This window comes from Oncorhynchus gorbuscha, linkage group LG06 (assembly GCF_021184085.1).
Source record: "Oncorhynchus gorbuscha isolate QuinsamMale2020 ecotype Even-year linkage group LG06, OgorEven_v1.0, whole genome shotgun sequence".
Classification (NCBI taxonomy): Eukaryota; Metazoa; Chordata; class Actinopteri; order Salmoniformes; family Salmonidae; genus Oncorhynchus; species Oncorhynchus gorbuscha.
In genome coordinates, this window is record NC_060178.1 from 102,314,917 (window position 1) to 102,338,126 (window position 23,210).

Consider the following 23,210-nt stretch of genomic DNA (forward strand, 5'->3'; position numbering starts at 1 on the left):
CTCTGGTTGGTAGGGAAGGGGTTTAGAGGTACAATTCACCTCCCATTGACACGCATCTAGAATCAACCTTCCCTGACTTAATGAGACTGCTGAGTTTGATACATCTCACATTAAGGGTGCTCAACCAGCATTGTTAGTCAGCTATTTTGAAGTTGCTCTGTAATCAAATGTTTGTTTTGGAAGGAAGAGAAAGTTTAATTGGTACCTGCGCTATATCTGTATCTGAGTTTTCTGGTGTTGGAATATGTTGATGAAGCATAAAGTACACCATCAGTTTTGTCTGTGTCTCAGTTTTTGCAACTCTGTACACTTCTGTGTTGGTCTAACACCTACAGGATTCCCTGTCCCTTGAAGTTTGCTGTGCTCTCTGACTCACTCCCACCATTTCTCCCTCTCGTTCAGTGTGTGTGTTGGCTGAGAGTGGGACTCAGTCTAAGCACTATTCAGGTGTAAGACACTAATCCTATCATATGACGGACTACTAAAGAGTCTGTCTGTGTTCTCTGCTCACCAAAAACCTCTCAGAGATATCTCAATCCAATCCATCTGTGAGTGGTTGCGAAGAGAGTTATGTCTTTGTGGAATGTCAGAAGAGAATGTTCTGGTATGCACAATGCCTCTAATAATCTTTTGTCTTTTCATGAGAAATAGTCTGTGTCCTAGAAAGAGAGAGAGAGAGAGTGAGTGTGAGTGTGAGTGTGTGAGAGAAGCTAAGAAGCTTGTGGTGACGATGTTTGGGCAATGACCTGCTTTCTTTGACGGAAACTGTTGAGACAGAGGAAGTGGGTTCAGCACTTGGATGCATCTTTAGCAAGTGTTTTTACTCTCTCTCTTTCTGTCTTTCCCCTCACTGCCTCTGTTTCACTCTGTCTCACAGTATTGTGAGTAAAAGTCAGTTAAGCATCACTGTTCCCAATGATCACATCTGCAGTCTGTCACAATTGTAGATGGAAATGAGAACCAGAAGAGATTGTGTAACAAACTGAGGGACATTATTGACAAATTACTAAAATAATATATTAAGATATGGATAGTCTAGTGGACTATATTAAGATGTAGAAAGACTAGTGGACTATATTAAGATATGGAAAGACTAGTGAACTATGTTAAGATGTACAAAGACTAGTGGACTATATTAAGATGTAGAAAGACTAGCTGACTATATTAAGATGTAGAAAGACTAGTGGACTATATTAAGATGTAGAAAGACTAGTGGACTATATTAAGATGTAGAAAGACTAGTGGACTATATTAAGATGTAGAAAGACTAGTGGACTATATTAAGATGTAGAAAGACTAGTGGACTATATTAAGATGTAGAAAGACTAGTGGACTATATTAAGATATGGAAAGACTAGTGGACTATATTATTAATATGTAGAAAGAATAGTGGACTATATTAAGATGTAGAAAGACTAGTGGACTATATTAAGATGTAGAAAGACTAGTGGACTATATTAAGATATGGAAAGACTAGTGGACTATATTATTAAGATGTAGAAAGACTAGTGGACTATGTTATTAAGATGTAGAAAGACTAGTGGACTATGTTATTAAGATGTAGAAAGATATGTTAACTATGTTATTAAGATGTAGAAAGACTAGTGGACTATATTAAGATGTAGAAAGACTAGTGGACTATATTATTAAGATGTAGAAAGACTAGTGGACTATATTAAGATGTAGAAAGACTAGTGGACTATATTAAGATATGGAAAGACTAGTGGACTATATTATTAAGATGTAGAAAGACTAGTGGACTATGTTATTAAGATGTAGAAAGACTAGTGGACTATGTTATTAAGATGTAGAAAGATATGTTAACTATGTTATTAAGATGTAGAAAGACTAGTGGACTATATTAAGATGTAGAAAGACTAGTGGACTATATTATTAAGATGTAGAAAGACTAGTGGACTATATTATTAAGATGTAGAAAGACTAGTGGACTGTTAATATATGTTAAGATATGGAAAGATGCTAAATCTGCATAGCTATAAAGAAGTTGAGACACAGACACAGTCTTGAGACTTGGGTCTCTTTTGTTTGCTGAGCTCAATGATTATATCCTATATGTGTTTTCCCATTTGTGTCCACTCACTGTCTTCAACAGGTGATTGTTGCTGGTCCTGAGAGAAATAACGCAAATAAATAATACATTATTCAGGAGTGTTGGGTTCAGGGTTGGGGTCCTTACCATTCCAGTCAATTCAGGAAGTACACTGAAATTCTAATTATGACTATCTACAGGACTTTTCAATAAGAAACATTTATAATTGGAATTTGATCTACCTTCATTGCACTGGAATTTAAATGGATTTGACCCAACAATGTTTGATATAAACTTTCTACCTGTAGCCAATAGCTCATCTGACCTAAGACCTCTCCACCTGACCTGACTTCTCTTCCTGTCAAGGAACAGTTCGGAGCGGCGTAAGGAGAGGTCTCGTGATGCGGCACGCTGTCGTCGTAGTAAGGAGACGGAGGTGTTTTACGAGCTGGCCAATCAGCTGCCCCTCCCAGACAGCGTCAGCTCCCACCTGGACAAAGCCTCCATCATGAGACTGGCCATCAGCTTCCTGCGCACCCGCAAGGTCATCGGTTCAGGTCAGCGCTATACCATGCACACATACTGTACATGAAGACACACACATACAAACATACACACAAAATGCGTGGGTCAGGTGTTAGTTCACCCGTCAACCGGACTATATGTGATAGATTAACATGCAAATATAAAATAATACAGTTCCCTTTTTTTCTCTTGAACATTTATTGCATTTCTTTTGCCGCTTGCACGTTGATAACCAGTCTCCTCAATTTTTTTAATTGGTTTAATCCTCGTTACTTTGACCTTCACCCTAACATGGCATTGGGTGAACTCTGGAACATGATTCCCATCACAATTGCAGCATTGTGCATCCTCTTCAACACTGATATTCCATCTGCAAATACTTGACACATGGCCATTTATGACATTGTAGTGGTTTTGTGCATATGCTTGGACCGCATTTCTCATATTGTTTATATATTTTTTTTCACCTTTATTTAACCAAGTATGTTAGTTGAGAACAAGTTCTGTACCCAGCTTTTCATGAGAGACTCAACATCAACTGTACAGAAAGCCTTTCCTCCTTCTTTCCAGTCACAGTACGGGTTAATCGACGTGCCCCAGCTATTCCCGACATGTTGTCCATAAAATGTGACTCCTCCAAATCAACGCCAGAGATGGGCCCTAATCTGAAAACCATAACATTAGTACTTTCAACGTTTTTAAAGCCACAGAACTTTCTCATTTTGCTTTTTCCATACTCATGTAATCACCAAAATCAAATAAGATGTTATTAGTCATATACACATGGTTAGCAGATGTTATTGCGAGTGTAGCAAAATGCTTGTGCTTCTAGTTTCGACAGTGCAGCAATATCTAACAAGTGTCATAGCATTGACTACCATTAAATGTGAAGAATGTATATTATCAAATCAATTATCTATGTGTAATTTAATTACGCAATTAAACTAATCATGTAACTTTAATTAACTAGGAAATCGGGGCACCGTGGAAAATATTGTTTATAAAGTGTCAATTTCCCAAATATAACTCTTCAGATATTTTCATAGATTTTCAAAACAGTTGCTTATTAATGAATTTTACCTCATCTGTGTCATTACTGAACATCGCAAACCCTTGGATATCTGCACGAACCCTAGCATAGAGTCACGAATCAGCGATATTTAAAATGGCTTAATAATCTTTTTACTAACTTAATCAATCACATATTTACATAAACACAAGCACAATAGGTCATACATTGGTTACTACATGAAACAAAGAAATAGTCCCTAGCGGACAAAACCGATATGACGACTTGCTAGACAAAGGAAAGGGGGTGGGGGCCGCTCAAGAGCAGGAAATTCAGAGTGGATTCAAGTACATACAGTGGGGCAAAAAAGTATTTAGTCAGCCACCAATTGTGCAAGTTCTCCCACTTAAAAAGATGAGAGAGGCCTGTAATTGCTATCATAGATACACTTCAACTATGACAGACAAAATGAGAAAAAAAAACAGAAAATCACATTGTAGGATTTTTAATGAATTTATTTACAAATTATGGTGGAAAATAAGTATTTGGTCAATAACAAAAGTTTATCTCAATACTTTGTTATATACCCTTTGTTGGCAATGACAGAGGTCAAACATTTTTGACCTCAGTCTTCACAAGGTTTTCACACACTGTTGCTGGTATTTTGGCTCATTCCTCCATGAAGATCTCCTCTAGAGCAGTGATGTTTTGGGGCTGTTGCTGGGCAACACAGACTTTCAACTCCCTCTAAAGATTTTCCATGGGGTTCAGATCTGGAGACTGGCAAGGCTACTCCAGGACCTTGAAATGCTTCTTACGAAGCCACTCCTTCGTTGCCCGGGCGGTGTGTTTGGGATCATTGTCATGCTGAAAGACCCAGCCACGTTTCATCTTCAATGCCTTTGCTGATGGAAGGAGGTTGTCACTCAAAATCTCACGATCCATGGCCCCATTCATTCTTTCCTTTACACAGATCAGTCGTCCTGGTCCCTTTGCAGAAAACAGCCCCAAAGCATGATGTTTCGTCTCCACGTTCTCTGGTCTAGTCCTTTTGTAGAGTTGCCAACCATTTCAACATGTAGCGACAGCTCCATATTTTCTGGTCTAATGTCATTTTTGCCATGGGTTTTTGTCACGGGAGTGGAAGAAGGGGCAGTTCCATGATGCCTTCTGTGATGTCTGGGCTCACAGGGGTGTGGCCACTGACTAGTTAAAGCTTTATATCAAAACAAGTATCCTGTTTAGAAGGCCAACGTCACATTACATCTTCTCACAAATAGTTTCATATTCAATCATATATTTTACACAACCACCAGATGCAAACCCCATAATTGAGAAGTGTACACAAGCACTGTCCTTCATGAGATCACCAAATGAAACAAATTCGACAGGATTGTTCTTTAAATACCCACGGACAATTTCCACATTCTCAAAAAATATAAATATTGTTTAATTCCCTATTGTGTGGGGGGGCAAAGATGAGAATACTGTTGGGGGGACAAATATGAGAATACTGTTGGGAGAGGAAATATGAGAATACTGTTGGGGGGCAAATATGAGAATAATTTTGGGGGAAATATGAGAATACTGTTGGAGGGGCAAATAAGAGAATACTGTTGGGGGGCAAATATGAGAATACTGTTGGGGTGGCAAATTTGAGAATAATGTTGGGGGTCAAATATGAGAATCCTGTTGGTGGGGAAATATGAGAATACTGTTGGGGGGGCAAATATGAGAATACTGTTGGGGGGCAAATATGAGAATACTGTTGGGGGGGCAAATATGAGAATAATGTTGGAGGGGCAAATATGAGGATAATGTTGAGGGGACAAAAATGAGAATACTTTGATTCACAGAAGTGTATTGCGGCATATCACAACATGCTGCTGAACTCATAAGTGGCATGTTTATTGGGGTATAGTGTGATTATATAAGCATTCCATATAATTCCAATGCAAGATCCCAAAAAATGGTGCCCTCTAGCCGATTTCAACTGCCCACTTAGTCACTTAGTCCTGTCGCCATGGTCTGGCCGGCGCGAGCAATCTCCATTCAGATAGACTGGGAAAAAGGCGCAACTGGGTGCGTGAGCTCGGTACAGCGCAGATCAACAGGCGCAAACAATGGATGGGGTGGAAAACCTGGCGACGACTGAACAGCAATGGTCCTGAACAGCAATGAACATTTTGGGGGAAATTATACCACCACCCAAAAGGGCACTTTGGAGACTGGAAGGGCAAAGGAGCCTGTGCTCTTTACAGGTAGAGCCGGATCTGTGCACGTGTCTGCCCTAAACCCGCCTGCCCCAGGGATATAATGGTGCGGACTGCGGGTTATGAGTCAATCTGCGCATCACTAACACACAAACGCACATCAAAGTGTCTTCACCACCTTTTTCCTCATAAAGCTTATGCTTATCACTGCTACCAATGCATACAATGATATTTTATTGTATATATATTTACAGTACCAGTCAAAAGTTTGAACACACCTACTCATTAAAGGGTTTTTCTTTATTTTTACTATTATCTACATTGTAGAATAATAGTGAAGACATCAAAACTATGAAATAACACATGGAATCATGTAGTAAACAAAAAATGGTTAATTAAACAAATCAAAATATATTTTATACTTGAGATTCTTCAAAGTAGCCACCCTTTGCCTCGATGACAGCTTTTCAAACTCTTGGAATATTCTTAACCAGCTTCATGAGGTAGTCACCTGGAATGCATTTCAATTAACAGGTGTGCTTTGTTAAAAGTATGTTTGCCATCTCTACTGGTCAAACAGTGTAACTTCACAGCAAAAAGTTAAATCTAAGCAAGCCTAAATATCTTATGACATAATTAAGGTAAAACATTTTGAAATAGGATCTTAGTTTAATATAAGCTTGGCACAAAGAAACAAGAAAAACAAACATTTTAAGTGAATTATCACTCAATAAGATAATTAGGCTTGCTTAGATTTAACTGTTTTGCATTGTTCTACCTATAGGTGGTTTCGAGCCAGTTAGAATATGTTCTACCTATAGGTGTTTTAGGGCCAGTTAGAAGGTAGACCTATAGGTCTATAGGACCTACACCTTCCAACTGGCCCTAAACAACCTATAGGTAGTTTGGGGCCAGTTAGGTGTTCTACCTGTAGGTGTTTTAGGACCAGTTAGAAGGTGTTCTACCTATAGGTGGTTTAGGGCCAGTTAGAAGGTGTTCCACTTATAGGTGTTTGGGGCCAGTTAGGTGTTCTACCTATAGGTGTTTTAGGGCCAATTCGAAGATGTTCTACCTATAGGTGTTTCAGAGCCAGTTAGGTGTTCTACCTATAGGTGTTTCAGGGCCAGTTGGAAGGTGTTCTACCTTTAGGTGTTTTAGGGCCAGTTAGAAGGTGTTCTACCTATAGGTGTTTCAGGGCCAGTTCGAAGTTGTTCTACCTATAGGTGTTTCAGGGCCAGTTAGGTGTTCTACCTATAGGTGTTTCAGGGCCAGTTGGAAGGTGTTCTACCTATAGGTGTTTTAGGGCCAGTTAGAAGGTGTTCTACCTATAGGTGTTTTAGGGCCAGTTAGAATGTGTTCTACCTATAGGTGTTTTAGGGCCAGTTAGGTGTTCAACCTATAGGTGTTTTAGGGCCAGTTCAAAGGTCCTCTACCTATAGGTGATTCAGGGCCAGTTAGAAGGTGTTCTACCTATAGGTGTTTCAGGGCCAGTTAGAAGGTGTTCTACCTATTGGTGGTTTAGGGCCAGTTAGAAGGTGTTCTACCTATAGGTGTTTTAGGGCCAGTTAGGTGTTCAACCTATAGGTGTTTTAGGGCCAGTTCAAAGGTCTTCTACCTATAGGTGTTTTAGGGCCAGTTCAAAGGTCCTCTACCTATAGGTGATTCAGGGCCAGTTAGAAGGTGTTCTACCTATAGGTGTTTTAGGGCCAGTTAGAAGGTGTTCTACCTATAGGTGTTTTAGGGCCAGTTAGGTGTTCAACCTATAGGTGTTTTAGGGCCAGTTCGAAGGTCTTCTACCTATAGGTGATTCAGGGCCAGTTAGAAGGTGTTCTACCTATAGGTGTTTTAGGGCCAGTTAGAAGGTGTTCCACTTATAGGTGTTTTAGGGCCAGTTAGAAGGTGTTCTACCTATGGGTTTTTAGGGCTAGTTAGAAGGTGTTCTACCTATAGGTGTTTCAGGGCCAGTTAGAAGGTGTTCTACCTATAGGTGTTTTAGGGCTAGTTAGAAGGTGTTCTACCTATAGATGTTTTAGGGCCAGTTAGAAGGTGTTCTACCTATAGGTGTTTCAGGGCCAGTTAGAAGGTGTTCTACCTATAGGTGTTTCAGGGCCAGTTAGAAGGTGTTCTACCTATACGTGTTTTCGGGCCAGTTGAAAGGTGTTCTACCTATAGGTGTTTCAGGGCCAGTTAGAAGGTGTTCTACCTATAGGTGTTTCAGGGCCAGTTGGAAGCTGTTCTACCTATAGGTGTTTTAGGGCCAGTTAGAAGGTGTTCTACCTATAGGTGTTTTAGGACCAGTTAGAAGGTGTTCCACTTATAGGTGTTGTAGGACCAGTTAGGTGTTCCACCTATAGGTGTTTCAGGGCCAGTTAGAAGGTGTTCTACCTATAGGTGTTTTAGGGCTAGTTAGAAGGTGTTCTACCTATAGGTATTTCAAGGCCAGTTAGAAGGTGTTCTACCTATAGGTGGTTTAGGGATAGTTGGACGGTGTTCCACTTATAGGTGTTTTAGGGCCAGTTAGGTGTTCTACCTATAGGTGTTTTAGGGCCAGTTAGAAGGTGTTCTACCTACAGGTGTTTCAGGGCCAGTTACGTGTTCTACCTATAGGTGTTTCAGGGCCAGTTGGAAGCTGTTCTACCTATAGGTGTTTTAGGGCCAGTTAGAAGGTGTTCTACCTATAGGTGTTTTAGGGCCAGTTCGAAGGTGTTCTACCTATAGGTGTTTCAGGGCCAGTTAGAAGGTGTTCTACCTATAGGTGTTTTAGGGCTAGTTAGAAGGTGTTCTACCTATAGGTATTTCAAGGCCAGTTAGAAGGTGTTCTACCTATAGGTGGTTTAGGGATAGTTGGACGGTGTTCCACTTATAGGTGTTTTAGGGCCAGTTAGGTGTTCTACCTATAGGTGTTTTAGGGCCAGTTAGAAGGTGTTCTACCTACAGGTGTTTCAGGGCCAGTTACGTGTTCTACCTATAGGTGTTTCAGGGCCAGTTAGAAGGTGTTCTACCTATAGGTGTTTTAGGGCCAGTTAGAAGGTGTTCTACCTATGGGTTTTTAGGGCTAGTTAGAAGGTGTTCTACCTATAGGTGTTTCAGGGCCAGTTAGAAGGTGTTCTACCTATAGGTGTTTTAGGGCTAGTTAGAAGGTGTTCTACCTATAGATGTTTTAGGGCCAGTTAGAAGGTGTTCTACCTATAGGTGTTTCAGGGCCAGTTAGAAGGTGTTCTACCTATACGTGTTTTCGGGCCAGTTGAAAGGTGTTCTACCTATAGGTGTTTCAGGGCCAGTTAGAAGGTGTTCTACCTATAGGTGTTTCAGGGCCAGTTGGAAGCTGTTCTACCTATAGGTGTTTTAGGGCCAGTTAGAAGGTGTTCTACCTATAGGTGTTTTAGGACCAGTTAGAAGGTGTTCCACTTATAGGTGTTGTAGGACCAGTTAGGTGTTCCACCTATAGGTGTTTCAGGGCCAGTTCGAAGGTGTTCTACCTATAGGTGTTTTAGGGCCAGTTAGAAGGTGTTCTACCTATAGGTGTTTTAGGGCCAGTTCGAAGGTGTTCTACCTATAGGTGTTTCAGGGCCAGTTAGAAGGTGTTCTACCTATAGGTGTTTTAGGGCTAGTTAGAAGGTGTTCTACCTATAGGTATTTCAAGGCCAGTTAGAAGGTGTTCTACCTATAGGTGGTTTAGGGATAGTTGGACGGTGTTCCACTTATAGGTGTTTTAGGGCCAGTTAGGTGTTCTACCTATAGGTGTTTTAGGGCCAGTTAGAAGGTGTTCTACCTACAGGTGTTTCAGGGCCAGTTACGTGTTCTACCTATAGGTGTTTCAGGGCCAGTTAGAAGGTGTTCTACCTATAGGTGTTTTAGGGCTAGTTAGAAGGTGTTCTACCTATAGGTGTTTTAGGGCCAGTTAGAAGTTGTTCCACCTATAGGTGTTTCAGGGCCAGTTCGAAGGTGTTCTACCTATAGGGGTTTTATGGCCAGTTAGAAGGTGTTCTACCTATAGGTAGTTTAGGGCCAGTTAGAAGGTGTTCTACCTATAGGTAGTTTAGGGGCAGTTAGAAGGTGAGCGATATAGAAAATGAGATTCAATGTATGGGTTTAGAATATGCTGGAGTGGGGCGGTGAGGGACAGTAGGGGAAGGAGATGGAATGTGAGGATTCAGAATAGGCTGGAGTGGGGCGGTGAGGGACAGTAGTGGAAGGGGAGTGAGAGAGGGATAGAATAGCTCTGTAGAGGGGAGATGTTACAGACGATTATCTTATCTGCATGGCTGTTGCTTCTGATTGGAGTTGGATGGAGAGCGAGATATTAAGGCGCTCAGTGGAAAGCCCGGTTGCTGCAACTGTAAGGCTGACGCTCCTTCTCTCAACTCAGCCATAACACAGACCTGCCCTGGCGCCATGCAACTCCCCCACACACACACACACACACACACACACACACACACACACACACACACACACACACACACACACACACACACACACACACACACACACACACACACACACACACACACACACACACTGCCGCAGCAGTAGGGAAGCACTTGTGTTATTTAAGAGCAGCCCATGTGAATCTGGGACACTGACACACTGGCCCCTCAGATAGCCACTATGACACTGATACACAGATATTCCCAGGGATAAAGATTAAATTACACTTGATTTAGCATTCTTGGTTTTACCGAAAACCACCAGCCTTATTTGACAACAGAAGCAGGCTGCCTATTGAAGTATGTAGCTGCCATGACATTGTCTCACCAACACCCCTACAACGGTTCAATTTGTTTCATTTGCACTGAGCTGCAGTGATTCTGACATGGGATGAAATGTAACATTCAAGAGGAAAGTCCTCTGAGCTCAGATCCGTAGGTGGATATAGTACACACTACATTGAATGATGCAAGATATGGCATCGTGTGGCTTTTTTTAAACTATTAGTCCTGCATTGTGATGTTGATTATACTGTACCTATTAACGTACATTTAACCATGTCGTGTCTCTGTACAGCTGAGAAAAAACCGCACACTGCTCTTGATAGTATTACTGCTGTTGATAGTATACTGCTCTTGATAGTATTACTGCTGTTGATAGTATACTGCTCTTGATAGTATTACTGCTCTTTATTAAGCTTTACTTATCAGCAGCAAGGCCTTCGTCTGAGCTTTTTCTCTGTCTCTGTGCAGCTCAAATGGGGGTTATTAGAATCCCAAACGTTCTACTCAAGATCATAGAGAGGAAAACTACTGATGCAAAATCACTGGTAAGTGTTCAGGCCAAAGGTGGTCCTGTGGAGTTGAATCTCCCATCAGCCAAGGACCCATGAGAAAGTCGCTGCTCCCCTGGGGCCTCATTCTCATGCTGGGCCAAACTCCAAAATCCAGGCCCGGGCCTTGAGAACAGCTCTTATCTAAGGGAAGCACACTGTAGGAATCACAGGCTTCCGACCACACCCCCAGCATGGAGTCACGTTTTGTTCATTGGGACTCTGTAGTCGTTCTGCTGCCTCCCTTTTCAGCCCATGCCAAATTAACATTATCTCTATTTTCTCACTTGGCTTCAAAAAACGTGGTGCTGACTGCAGAATATTGTTGGGGTTGTGTTGCTTCATTTGATTAAGCTACTGGCTAGTATATCATGTACTTTCAGTGTACTGGGAATGTACTGGGAATGTTTGTCTCAAAGTTTAGGCTAACTCATTAGTGTATGCCTTATTAAGACAGACAGGCCGTTAAAGCAACAGCCTTTCTCAAGTTTGTGTGTGTGTGTGTGTGTGTGTGTGTGTGTGTGTGTGTGTGTGTGTGTGTGTGTGTGTGTGTGTGTGTGTGTGTGTGTGTGTGTGTGTGTGTGTGTGTGTGTGTGTGTGTGTGTGTGTGTGTGTGTGTGTGTGTGTGTGTGTGTGTGTGTGTGTGTGTGTGTGTGAAGCAACCAAGGGAAGGTCAGGGGATTTGGGAGTGTTTAGAGATGCAGTATGAAGTTTGTTTTGGACCTTGGCCAGGGCTTCAAGAAGGAAAACAAGCTTGACACATACACACGGTTATATAATGTTGCACATCTGACGTGTGTGTTTTCCACAGGCTGCCCCAACAGTGCAGAGGCAGAGGAGGACAGACAGATGGACTGTATGTATTTGAAGTCACTGGAGGGGTTCGTCACTGTGGTTACATCGGATGGCGACATGATCTTCCTCTCAGAAAACGTCAACAAGTTAATGGGCTTAACACAGGTGAGCAGAAACATTATGTAATCATGCATAATGGGCTTGTTTCTTATGTACAATACATCCAGTACTCTTTCCCTGGAGACAGAAAGATGGACGGACGGAAAGACGGAAAGACGGAAAGACAGACAGACAGACAGACAGACAGACAGGCAGGCAGGCAGGCAGACAGACAGACAGGCAGGCAGACAGACAGACAGACAGACAGACAGACAGACAGACAGACAGACAGACAGACAGACAGACAGACAGACAGACAGACAGACAGACAGACAGACAGACAGACAGACAGACAGACAGACAGACAGACAGACAGACAGACAGACAGACAGACAGACAGACAGACAGACAGACAGACAGACAGACAGACAGACGCTGTAGCTGGGGATGTCTCTCATAACTGTGAAATGTCAGCCCTGTCAGAGGCTTGTTTGGCTCAAACACACTATCTACTGTAGCTACGTAGGGCAGAAGGCCTCCAGCCCTTCCTCACTTCTCACACCGTCAGCTTTGTCTACTATATTTCTCACTGCTGGTCTCTCTGATAAGCAAGGCTCTCAGAGAACAACAGTCTTCCTAACCTCTTTACTGTGACTGAATGCAGGTGTTACTAGTCTCTTTGGTTTGGCTGATGTGGTGTTACCACAATGTAACAAAGCTTTGGCCCTGCCTGTGTTCTTGCTGGCATAACACCATATGTGTTTCTTTACAGGTGGAGTTGACCGGACAAAGCATCTTTGACTTCACCCACCCCTGCGACCACGACGAGATTCGCGAGAACCTCAATCTGAAAACCGGTAATTATTCTCTCTGTCTACGTGAAAGAGTTAGGGCTAAGGTTAGGGTTAGATAATAATAATATGAGATAGGAGCACAGCACAGTGTCTCTCTGAGTTAGGGTTAGGGTTAGGGTTAGATAATAATAATATGAGATAGGAGCACAGCACAGTGTCTCTCTGAGTTAGGGTTAGGGTCAGGGTTAGATGACAATACGAGAGAATAGAGGAGCACAGCACAGTGTCTCTCTGAGTTAGGGTTAGGGTCAGGGTTGGATGACAATACGAGAGAATAGAGGAGCACAGCACAGTGTCTCTCTGAGTTAGGGTTAGGGTCAGGGTTAGATGACAATACGAGAGAATAGAGGAGCACAGCACAGTGTCTCTCTGAGTTAGGGTTAGGGTCAGGGTTAGATGACAATACGAGAGAATAGAGGAGCACAGCACAGTGTCTATCTGAGTTAGGGTTAGGGTCAGGGTTAGATGACAATACGAGAGAATAGAGGAGCACAGCACAGTGTCTCTCTGAGTTAGGGTTAGGGTCAGGGTTAGATGACAATACGAGAGAATAGAGGAGCACAGCACAGTGTCTCTCTGAGTTAGGGTTAGGGTCAGGGTTAGATGACAATACGAGAGAATAGAGGAGCACAGCACAGTGTCTCTCTGAGTTAGGGTTAGGGTCAGGGTTAGATGACAATACGAGAGAATAGAGGAGCACAGCACAGTGTCTCTCTGAGTTAGGGTTAGGGTCAGGGTTAGATGACAATACGAGAGAATAGAGGAGCACAGCACAGTGTCTCTCTGAGTTAGGGTTAGGGTCAGGGTTAGATGACAATACGAGAGAATAGAGGAGCACAGCACAGTGTCTCTCTGAGTTAGGGTTAGGGTCAGGGTTAGATGACAATACGAGAGAATAGAGGAGCACAGCATAGTCTCTCTGAGTTAGGGTTAGGGTCAGGGTTAGATGACAATACGAGAGAATAGAGGAGCACAGCACAGTGTCTCTCTGAGTTAGGGTTAGGGTCAGGGTTAGATGACAATACGAGAGAATAGAGGAGCACAGCACAGTGTCTCTCTGAGTTAGGGTTAGGGTCAGGGTTAGATGACAATACGAGAGAATAGAGGAGCACAGCACAGTGTCTCTCTGAGTTAGGGTTAGGGTCAGGGTTAGATGACAATACGAGAGAATAGAGGAGCACAGCACAGTGTCTCTCTGAGTTAGGGTTAGGGTCAGGGTTGGATGACAATACGAGAGAATAGAGGAGCACAGCACAGTGTCTCTCTGAGTTAGGGTTAGGGTCAGGGTTAGATGACAATACGAGAGAATAGAGGAGCACAGCACAGTGTCTCTCTGAGACACTGAATTAGATACACACATGCTCTGCACATGGAATGTTCTATAGTATAATATATACAGTGCCTTTGGAAAGTATTCAGACCCCTTGACCTTTTCCGCATTTTGTAGGGTTACATTCTGATTCTAAAATATATCAAATATGTTTTTTTACTCATGAATATGCACACAATCCCCTATGACAAAGCAAAAACAGTTTTTTGAATTTTCTTCAAATTTTTTAAAACCTAAAAAACTGTAATATCACATTTACATAGTAAGTATTCAGACCCTTTACTCAGTACTTTGTTGACACACCTTTGGCAGTGATTACTTGGCACTGCTTGACACTCCTGTATTTGGGGAGTTTCTCCCATTCTTCTCTGCAGATCCTCTCAATCTCTGTCAGGTTGGATGGCGAGAATTGCTGCACAGTTACTTTCAGGTGTCTCTAGAGATGTTAGATTGGGTTCAAGTCTGGGATCAAGGACATTCAGAGACTTGTCCTGAAGCCACTCCTGCGTTGTCATGGCTGTGTATTTTGGGTCATTGTCCTTTTGGAAGAGGAACCATCGCCCCAATCTGAGGATCTGAGCGCTCTGGAGCAGGTTTCCATCAAGGATCTCGCTGTACTTTGCTCCGTTCATCTTTGCCCCGATCCTGACTAGTCTCCCAGTCCCTGCCGCTGAAAAAAATCCCCACAGTATTATTATTATTATTATTTTATTTTTTTACAGGGACAGTGCACATTAATCAACGTTTCAGTAAAAGTGCCGGTTTTAGCCAGCCGGCTAATTTTCATCCGCAGTCCCTGGGCAGGTTATTAAAAACAATTACAATATAGACAATAGCAACATAGGACAAGCAAAACATAGCAACATAGGACAAGCAAGACATAGCATACAGACAGAGCAACATAGGACAAGCAAGACGTAGCATACAGACAGAGCAACATAGAACAAAAAGCAGCAAGACAAAATTCATAAAAGCAACAAAGTGTTTCCACACCTCACAAGCTACAGACAACAGACAACATGGAAAGCGGCAACACACAGCTAGGGACCATGTTCACAAATCTGATTGACCTTTAGCCATGTCTTCAAGCATTTTGTGAAAGTGTGATATGTGGTGCAGTTATGTGTGTCTGATGGCAGTGTATTCCAGACATGGGAAGCTCTCACAGAGAATGCAGATTTATCAAGTATGATGCCAAGGTACTTAAAATCGGATACCACCTGGAGCTTCTCCCCTGACACATAGACATCTGGCTCAGTAGCATCTGTTGCCCTCTTTGTGAAGAACATGCAAACAGTTTTTTTCACATTGAGATGCAAACACGAGTCACTGAGCCACTTTGTAACCTGGACCATTACAGTAGTGAGTTCTTGTGCAGCTTGTTGTTTTCTCTTTGCATGCACATATATCACTGTATCATCTGCATACATTTGAACTTCAGACCCAGTACAGACAGAAGGCAGATCATTAATGTACAGGCTGAACAGGAGGGTGCTGTCACGTGATGCTTGGCATTCAAGCTAACGAGTTCAATCTTGGTTTCGTCAGATCAGAGAATCTTGTTTCTCATGGTCTGAGAGTGTTTAGTTGCCTTTTGGCAAACTCCAAGTGGACTGTCATGTCCCTTTTACTGAGGAGTCGCTTCCGTCTGGCCACTCTAACATAAAGGCCTGATTGGTGGAGTGCTACAGAGACCTTCTGGAAGGTTCTCCCATCTCCACAGAGGAAATCTAGAGTTCTGTCAGATTGACCATTGGGTTCTTCGTCACCTCCCTGACTTAGGCCCTTCTCCTCCGATTGCTCAGTTTGGCCAGGCGGCCAGCTCTATGAAGAGTCTTGGTGGTTCCAAACTTCTTACATTGAAGACTGATGGGAGACCACTGTGTTCTTAGGGACCTTCAACACTGCATAATATTTTGGGTACCCTTTCCCAGATCTGTACCTCGACACAATCCTGTCTCCAAGCTCTACGGACAATTCCTTCGACCTCATGGCTTGGTTTTTACTCTGACATGCACTGTCAACTGTGGGACCTTATATAGACAGGTGTGTGGCTTTCCAAATCATGTCCAATCAATTTAATTTACCACGGGTGGACTCCAATCAAGTTGTAGAAACATCTCAAGGATGATCAATGGAAACAGGATGCACCTGAGCTCAATATCAAATCTCATAGCAAAGGGTCTGAGTACTTATGTAAATAAGGTTAGGGCTGTCTTCAAGGCAAAGGGTGGCTACTTTGAAGAATCTCAAATATATTTTGATTTGTTTCACACTTTTTTGGTTACTACATGATCCCATGTGTTATTTCATAGTTTTGATGTCTTCACTATTTTTCTGCAATGTAGAAAATAGTAAAATAAAGAAAATCATTGAGTAGGTGTGTCCAAAGTTTTGACTGGTACTTCATATATATATGTATATATATATATATATATATGTATATATATATATATATGTATATATATATATATATATATATGTATATATATATATGTATATATATGTATATATATATATATATGTATATGTGTGTATATATAGTGTATATTGATGTATATCAATGCGTATAGTGTATATTGATGTATATTGATGTGAATTGATGTGTATGTTGATGCACATGAATGTGTATATTGATGCGTGTAGTGTTTATTGATATATATTAATGTGTATATGTATGTATATTGATGTGTATACTGATGTGTATTGCACATATTGACATATATATTGATGTGTATAGTGTATATTGATATGTACTGTATGTATGTGTATATTGTGAATCGATATGTATACAGAGCTAATCTGTAAAAGAGACCTTATTCTCAGCATGACTCCCTGTCGAAAAAAGCTGAAATAAATAAGTATCTGGAGGTCCTAATGCGTTAAGTAGAAGTTGTAAAATTGCACACACAACGAATAATATATAATATATAATGATGTAATTACACTAAATTAACAGTTATATAATGACATAATAACACTAAATTAACAGCTATATAATGACGTAATTACACTAAATTAACAGCTATATAATGACGTAATTACACTAAATTAACAGCTATATAATGACATAATAACACTAAATTAACAGCTATATAATGACGTAATTACACTAAATTAACAGCTATATAATGACGTAATTACACTAAATTAACAGCTATGTAATGATGTAATAACACTAAATTAACAGCTATATAATGATGTAATAACACAAAATTAACAGCTATATAATGATGTAATAACACTAAATTAAAAGCTATATAATGATGTAATAACACTAAATTAACAGCTATATAATGATGTAATAACACAAAATTAACAGCTATATAATGATGTAATAACACTAAATTAACAGCTATATAATGATGTAATTACACTAAATTAACAGCTATATAATGACGTAATAACACTAAATTAACAGCTATATAATGATGTAATTACACTAAATTAACAGCTATATAATGATGTAATAACACTAAATTAACAGCTATATAATGACGTAATTACACTAAATTAACAGCTATATAATGACGTAATAACACTAAATTAACAGCTATATAATGACGTAATTACACTAAATTAACAGCTATATAATGATGTAATAACACTAAATTAACAGCTATATAATGACGTAATAACACTAAATTAACAGCTATATAATGATGTAATTACACTAAATTAACAGCTATATAATGATGTAATAACACTAAATTAACAGCTATATAATGACGTAATAACACTAAATTAACAGCTATATAATGATGTAATTACACTAAATTAACAGCTATATAATGATGTAATAACACTAAATTAACAGCTATATAATGACGTAATTACACTAAATTAACAGCTATATAATGATGTAATTACACTAAATTAAAAGCTATAACATGAGATAATAACACTACATGAACAGCTTCCTCGGCCATGGCTTGTGTGCTATGCTAAGAGTAAATAATGATGGTAGAAATAACATTCTGGACACACTGACTCTTTCCATACTTCTCTCTCCAGTTGTCCTCTAATATCTCCAGTGTTCTGCTGTTCTGTTTTTGTTGCTATTTGAATCACTTTCTCTCATTCCAGGGCGGGCCACACCAAAGTGGTCAGACAAGGAGCCTAGTAGGTCGACTCCTCAGGCCCCTTCCTGGGACTGTTGATAGAGGGGTGGGTGACATGGGGGACCAAAGGAGGATGGTAAGGTTGGTGGAAGTGCGGGCGCTGCTGTTGTGTCCACACGTACTGCCAGCCATGCCAGACCTTTCCCTGGCGCCACCCCCGTCATGGGGCCCCCCTTTAACACTCCTTATTAGCTGGACCCATAAGGCTCTGTCTTGCTCCACGGCCCGCGGCCAGTGTCTGAGGGCTGAACTCTCACTTTGTGATGTAATGGTTTGGCTGCAGACTGTGGCGAATTTAGTATTTACACGTTTATTAGGGATCCCCATTAGTTAGTGCTGAAGCAGCAGCTGCTCTTCCTGGGGTCCACACAAAACCTAAAACATGACATAATACAGAACATTAACAGACAAGAACATCAGGACAGAACTATATACATTTTAAATAATTATACAAACTTTCATACATGTATGCCTTCATAATCATGTTATTCAGACGCTACTGAATGCAAGTGCAACACACAACAACAGAAATGGAAATGCAATAACAAGGAGTGTTAAAAAAGAGTCTGAATGTGTAAAGTTGATGTCACCACTGACAGCTTTACGATCAGCCCTTATGGACTGAGTTGCTGCTCCAGATATGTCAGAAACATGGGGCAGAGTCCTTTGTGTGTGCTTGCATGCACGTTAGTGGGACAGGGAGGAGTAGAAGAAACCGAAACCTTGACCTCACACAAAAACTGTGATATCGCAAGCATGCGATTGGAAAATGAAGGTGAAGAAAATCTGTGTATGTTTGTTCACAGGTACTGGGACAAAGGGGAAAGCCTTCAGCACTGAGAGAGACTTCTTCATGAGGATGAAGTGCACAGTGACAAACCGTGGACGCACTGTCAACCTGAAATCAGCCAGCTGGAAGGTGAGTCCATGGAATTAACAGAAGATGCCAAGATCACTGCCATCACTACTCATGAACAACCCTCTACTTGGCTTGTTTACTATTGATTGTAAATTCTGTTTTGCATTGTTTATTCAGAATAGGACCGTACTGCATCATTGAGATGATATCAGATGTTACAGATAATAGTTCTTATATAAAATAATGTTGATATAAGTGTTTCTCCTCTGCTTTCTTAGGTTCTGCACTGCACGGGCCACCTCAAGGTGTACAACAGCTGCGCCCCTCATGGGCTGTGTGGGTTCAAGGAGTCTCCGCTCACCTGCCTGCTAATGATGTGTGAGCCCATCCCCCACCCCTCCAACATCGACACACCCCTGGACAGCAAGACCTTCCTGAGCCGTCACAGCATGGACATGAAGTTCACCTACTGTGACGACAGGTAACGCACACTGTCAGATAAATACACACACTAACACATGCTCCCAACAGGGACACACAGCTCACCTACAGGACTATAATGACGCGTAGCACACACAAACAGTCTCACATACACACACACACGCACAAGCACACACGCAGACACACACACACTGGCAGAAGGGACGGAAAGTTAGCTTACAGTACAGTAACAGCAGGGAACACACAAACCATCTCACATACTCACACATAGGCATACACTCCCTCTCTATACTGTATATGCATAGAGACATCCTCATATACAGTTGAAGTCGGAAGTGTACATATACCTTAGCCAAATACTTTTAAACTCAGCTGTTCACAAATCCTGACATTTAATCAGAGTAAAAATTCCCTGTCTTAGGTCAGTTAGCATCACCACTTTATTTTAAAAATGTGAAATGTCAGAATAATAGTAGAGAGAATTGTTTATTTCAGCTTTTATTTCTATGCTTGGGGTCATTGTCCATTTGGAAGACCCATTTGTGACCAAGCTTTAACTTCCTGACTGATGTCTTGAGATGTTGCTTTAATATATCCACATATTTTTCCTACCTCATGATGCCATCTATTTTGTGAAGTGCACCAGTCCCTCCTGCAGCAAAGCACCCCCACAACATGATGCTGCCAGCCCCGTGCTTCACGGTTGGGGTGGTGTTCTTTGGCTTGCAGGCCTCCCCATTTTTCCTCCAAACATAAAGATGGTCATTATGGCCAAACAGTTCTATTATTGTTTCATCAGACCAGAGGACATTTCTCCAAAAAGTACGATCTTTGTCCCCATGTCCAGTTGCAAACCGTAGTCTGGCTTTTTTAAATGGCGGTTTTGGAGCAGTGGCTTCTTCCTTGCTGAGCGGCCTTTCAGGTTATGTCAATATAGACCTCATTTTACTGTGGATATAGATACTTTTGTACCTGTTTCCTCCAGCATCTTCACAAGGTCCTTTGCTGTAATTTTGGGATTGATTTGCACTTTTCGCACCAAAGTACGTTCATCTCTAGAAGACAGAATGCTTCTCCTTCCTGAGCGGTATGACGGCTGCGTGGTCCCATGGTGTTTATACTTGCGTAATATTGTTTGTACAGATGAACGTGGTACCTTCAGGCATTTGGAAATTGCTCCCAAGGATGAACCAGACTTGTGGAGGTCTACAATTTTTTTCTGAGGCCTTGGCTGATTTCTTTTGATTTTCCCATAATGTCAAGCAAAGAGGCACTGAGTTTGAAGGTAGGCCTTGAAATACATCCACAGGTACACCTCCAATTGACTCAAATGATGTCAATTAGCCTATCAAAAGCTTCTAAAGCCATGACATAATTTTCTGGAATTTTCCAAGCTGTTTAAAAGCACAGTCAACTTAGTGTATGTAAACTTCTGACCCACTGGAATTGTGATACATTGGGTTATAAGTGAAATAATCTGTCTGTAAACAATTGTTGGAAATATATTACTTGTGTCATGCACAAGTTGCCAGAACTATAGTTTGTTAACGAAAAATGTGTGGATTGGTTGAAAAACAAGACTCATCAACTGTACATATTCATGCATAAAGTACCTTCTCATACAGACATATATGATCACAGACTCAGACACACATTTATATTGTAAATCGTAAGCAGCAGCAGGCTGGTAAAACCCAAAATCAAGTGCTGTCACTGAACGACAAATTACGCAAACTTACACACACACACACACAAGCATGCAAACAAGCCGGGATAATGATTTGCTGACTGAACCCGTTTGGTTTGGCAGGACCAGAGAGAGAAAACATCAAGAATGACTTGCATCGCACGACATCATCAAAGAGTGCCAGAGGTTACCCACAACATGTTCTCTGGGCACTTCACACAAAGGGAGCGCTATGCACCCATCACCACTGCATCCAAAGCAGCATGTCACCATGACAACTGTGACAATAATGACAAGTCCAAGTCCTACCATCAAGTGCCTGTGATGATCGATGTCCCCGTTAGGAGTGTCTGCTGTCCCCTCCGGGCCAACTGCGTCACAGACACGGCAGCCATCTTAGAGCCAATGTCTCGCCGGTAGAGAAAAACATTCCTTCCTCCTAGCTGCTAGTGCTAAAAACCACACCGGTCGGGTTCGGCTGTAATCTGATCAAGCGCTCATGCAAAGACAAAAGATTTCTTCTGAGAACAGAGTGTACCTTCCTGTGAAACAGAGGCCCCTTTTTACTTTTCTCAAATGTTGTATTTATTTCATCCTTGCACAAATCGACTTCAATTACGCAAATGAGGCGACAGCCCATGATGCCTTGCATACGTCATTATGCTCATTAGTGGTCATGGTTGATGTTCCCAACTGGCACAGCACGGGTTGCCCTTGGACCGCCCGTGAGGAGAGGAGAAAGGCTGGAAGCAAGAGAAGGAACTCAGAAATGTTCATGTAATGTTGGTTTAAACTTCAATATAACTTTCCGTCTTGGGTCTCAACAGATTTTGAACCATTGCACCTGCATGGATAAGAAAAAAGTTTAATGATTGAGGCTACTTTGATTGAGGCTACTTGGCCCATAAGCTTGCAATTATCATTATTACGGTTTTTTCATTATGGAAACTATGTGTTAATCTGGGGTCTACATCGTTGTTTTAACTTTTTAAGAAATGTCTATGATTTTATATTAAGTACCTATGATTGAGGTCCACCAGCTGTTTTTCTTACTCAAGGTTGAGTTACCTAACTGTATTTCAGCAGTGGTGCTTTAGTTGTGATTAACTAACAGCTCAGGTTTTCAGAGCCTTGATTTGTAAAAACACAAAAAATCCCTATTCATCTGTTTGAAGATTATGCAGGCATCATTGGGAGAGTAGAGCTCTCTACTGTACTTAACACCCAAATCCACATCACGCAAAGATAAAAACACATTGAAACCCACATCACTCAATCACATAAACAACACAACTGGTGTGTGGGTGTAAAGCAGTGAGGAATGACTTATTTGTGCTCCAGTCTGGCTGGCTGGCAGATTGACTGGCTGGCTGGCAGATTTGCTGACTGGCTGGCTGGAAGGCTGGCTGGCTGGCTGGCTGGTAGACGTCAATTCAACATTTATTACCTGTTGGTTCAACAGAATTCCATTGAAAAGACGTGGAAGCAACTTTGATGCAATGGGTAATGGGGTAATGCTCTAGGAGTCACATGCCTGTTGACTATTACCTACCTATGTGATCCTTATTATTGTTTTGGTAGAGATACTGTGGTAGAGGAGAGGCTCTGGTAGAGGGGAGACTGTGGCAGAGGAGGTAGAGGAGAGACTGTGGTAGAGGAGAGAGAGAGAGAGAGAGAGAGAGGAGAGAGTGTGGTAGAGGAGGGAGAGAAGAATCTGTGGTAGTGGAGAGACTGGGGTAGAGGGGAAAGGCTGTGGTAGAGGAGAGACTGTGGCAGAGGAGTTAGAGGAGAGGCTGTGGTATAGAGAGGTTGTGGTAGAGGAGAGACTGTGGTAGAGGAGAGACTGACAGAGGAGGGAGAGACTGGTAGAGGAGGGAGAAGAGAGGCTGTGGTAGAGGAGAGAGGCTGTGGTAGGGGAGAGGCTGTGGCAGAGGAGAGGCTGTGACAGAGGAGAGGCTGTGGTA

At 41.6% G+C, this 23,210-nt stretch overlaps 1 protein-coding gene across 3 annotated transcripts in view; it reads left to right on the top strand.

Moving 5' to 3' along the window:
- LOC124038634 (endothelial PAS domain-containing protein 1-like) overlaps positions 1-23,210 on the top strand; it is a 79,736-nt gene that overhangs the window by 35,116 nt on the left and 21,410 nt on the right. For 2 of the 3 annotated variants that reach the window (XR_006839388.1, XM_046354715.1), the window contains exons 2-6: positions 2,417-2,607; positions 11,872-12,020; positions 12,727-12,811; positions 19,066-19,178; positions 19,397-19,599. Coding sequence is in view for 2 of the 3 variants with exons in the window: in XM_046354715.1 (XP_046210671.1) it covers positions 2,417-2,607; positions 11,872-12,020; positions 12,727-12,811; positions 19,066-19,178; positions 19,397-19,599 (741 nt within the window). In the remaining variant the exon portion in view is untranslated. The remainder of the gene's footprint in view (positions 1-2,416; positions 2,608-11,871; positions 12,021-12,726; positions 12,812-19,065; positions 19,179-19,396; positions 19,600-23,210) is intronic. The other variant, XM_046354716.1, reaches the window with a different exon arrangement.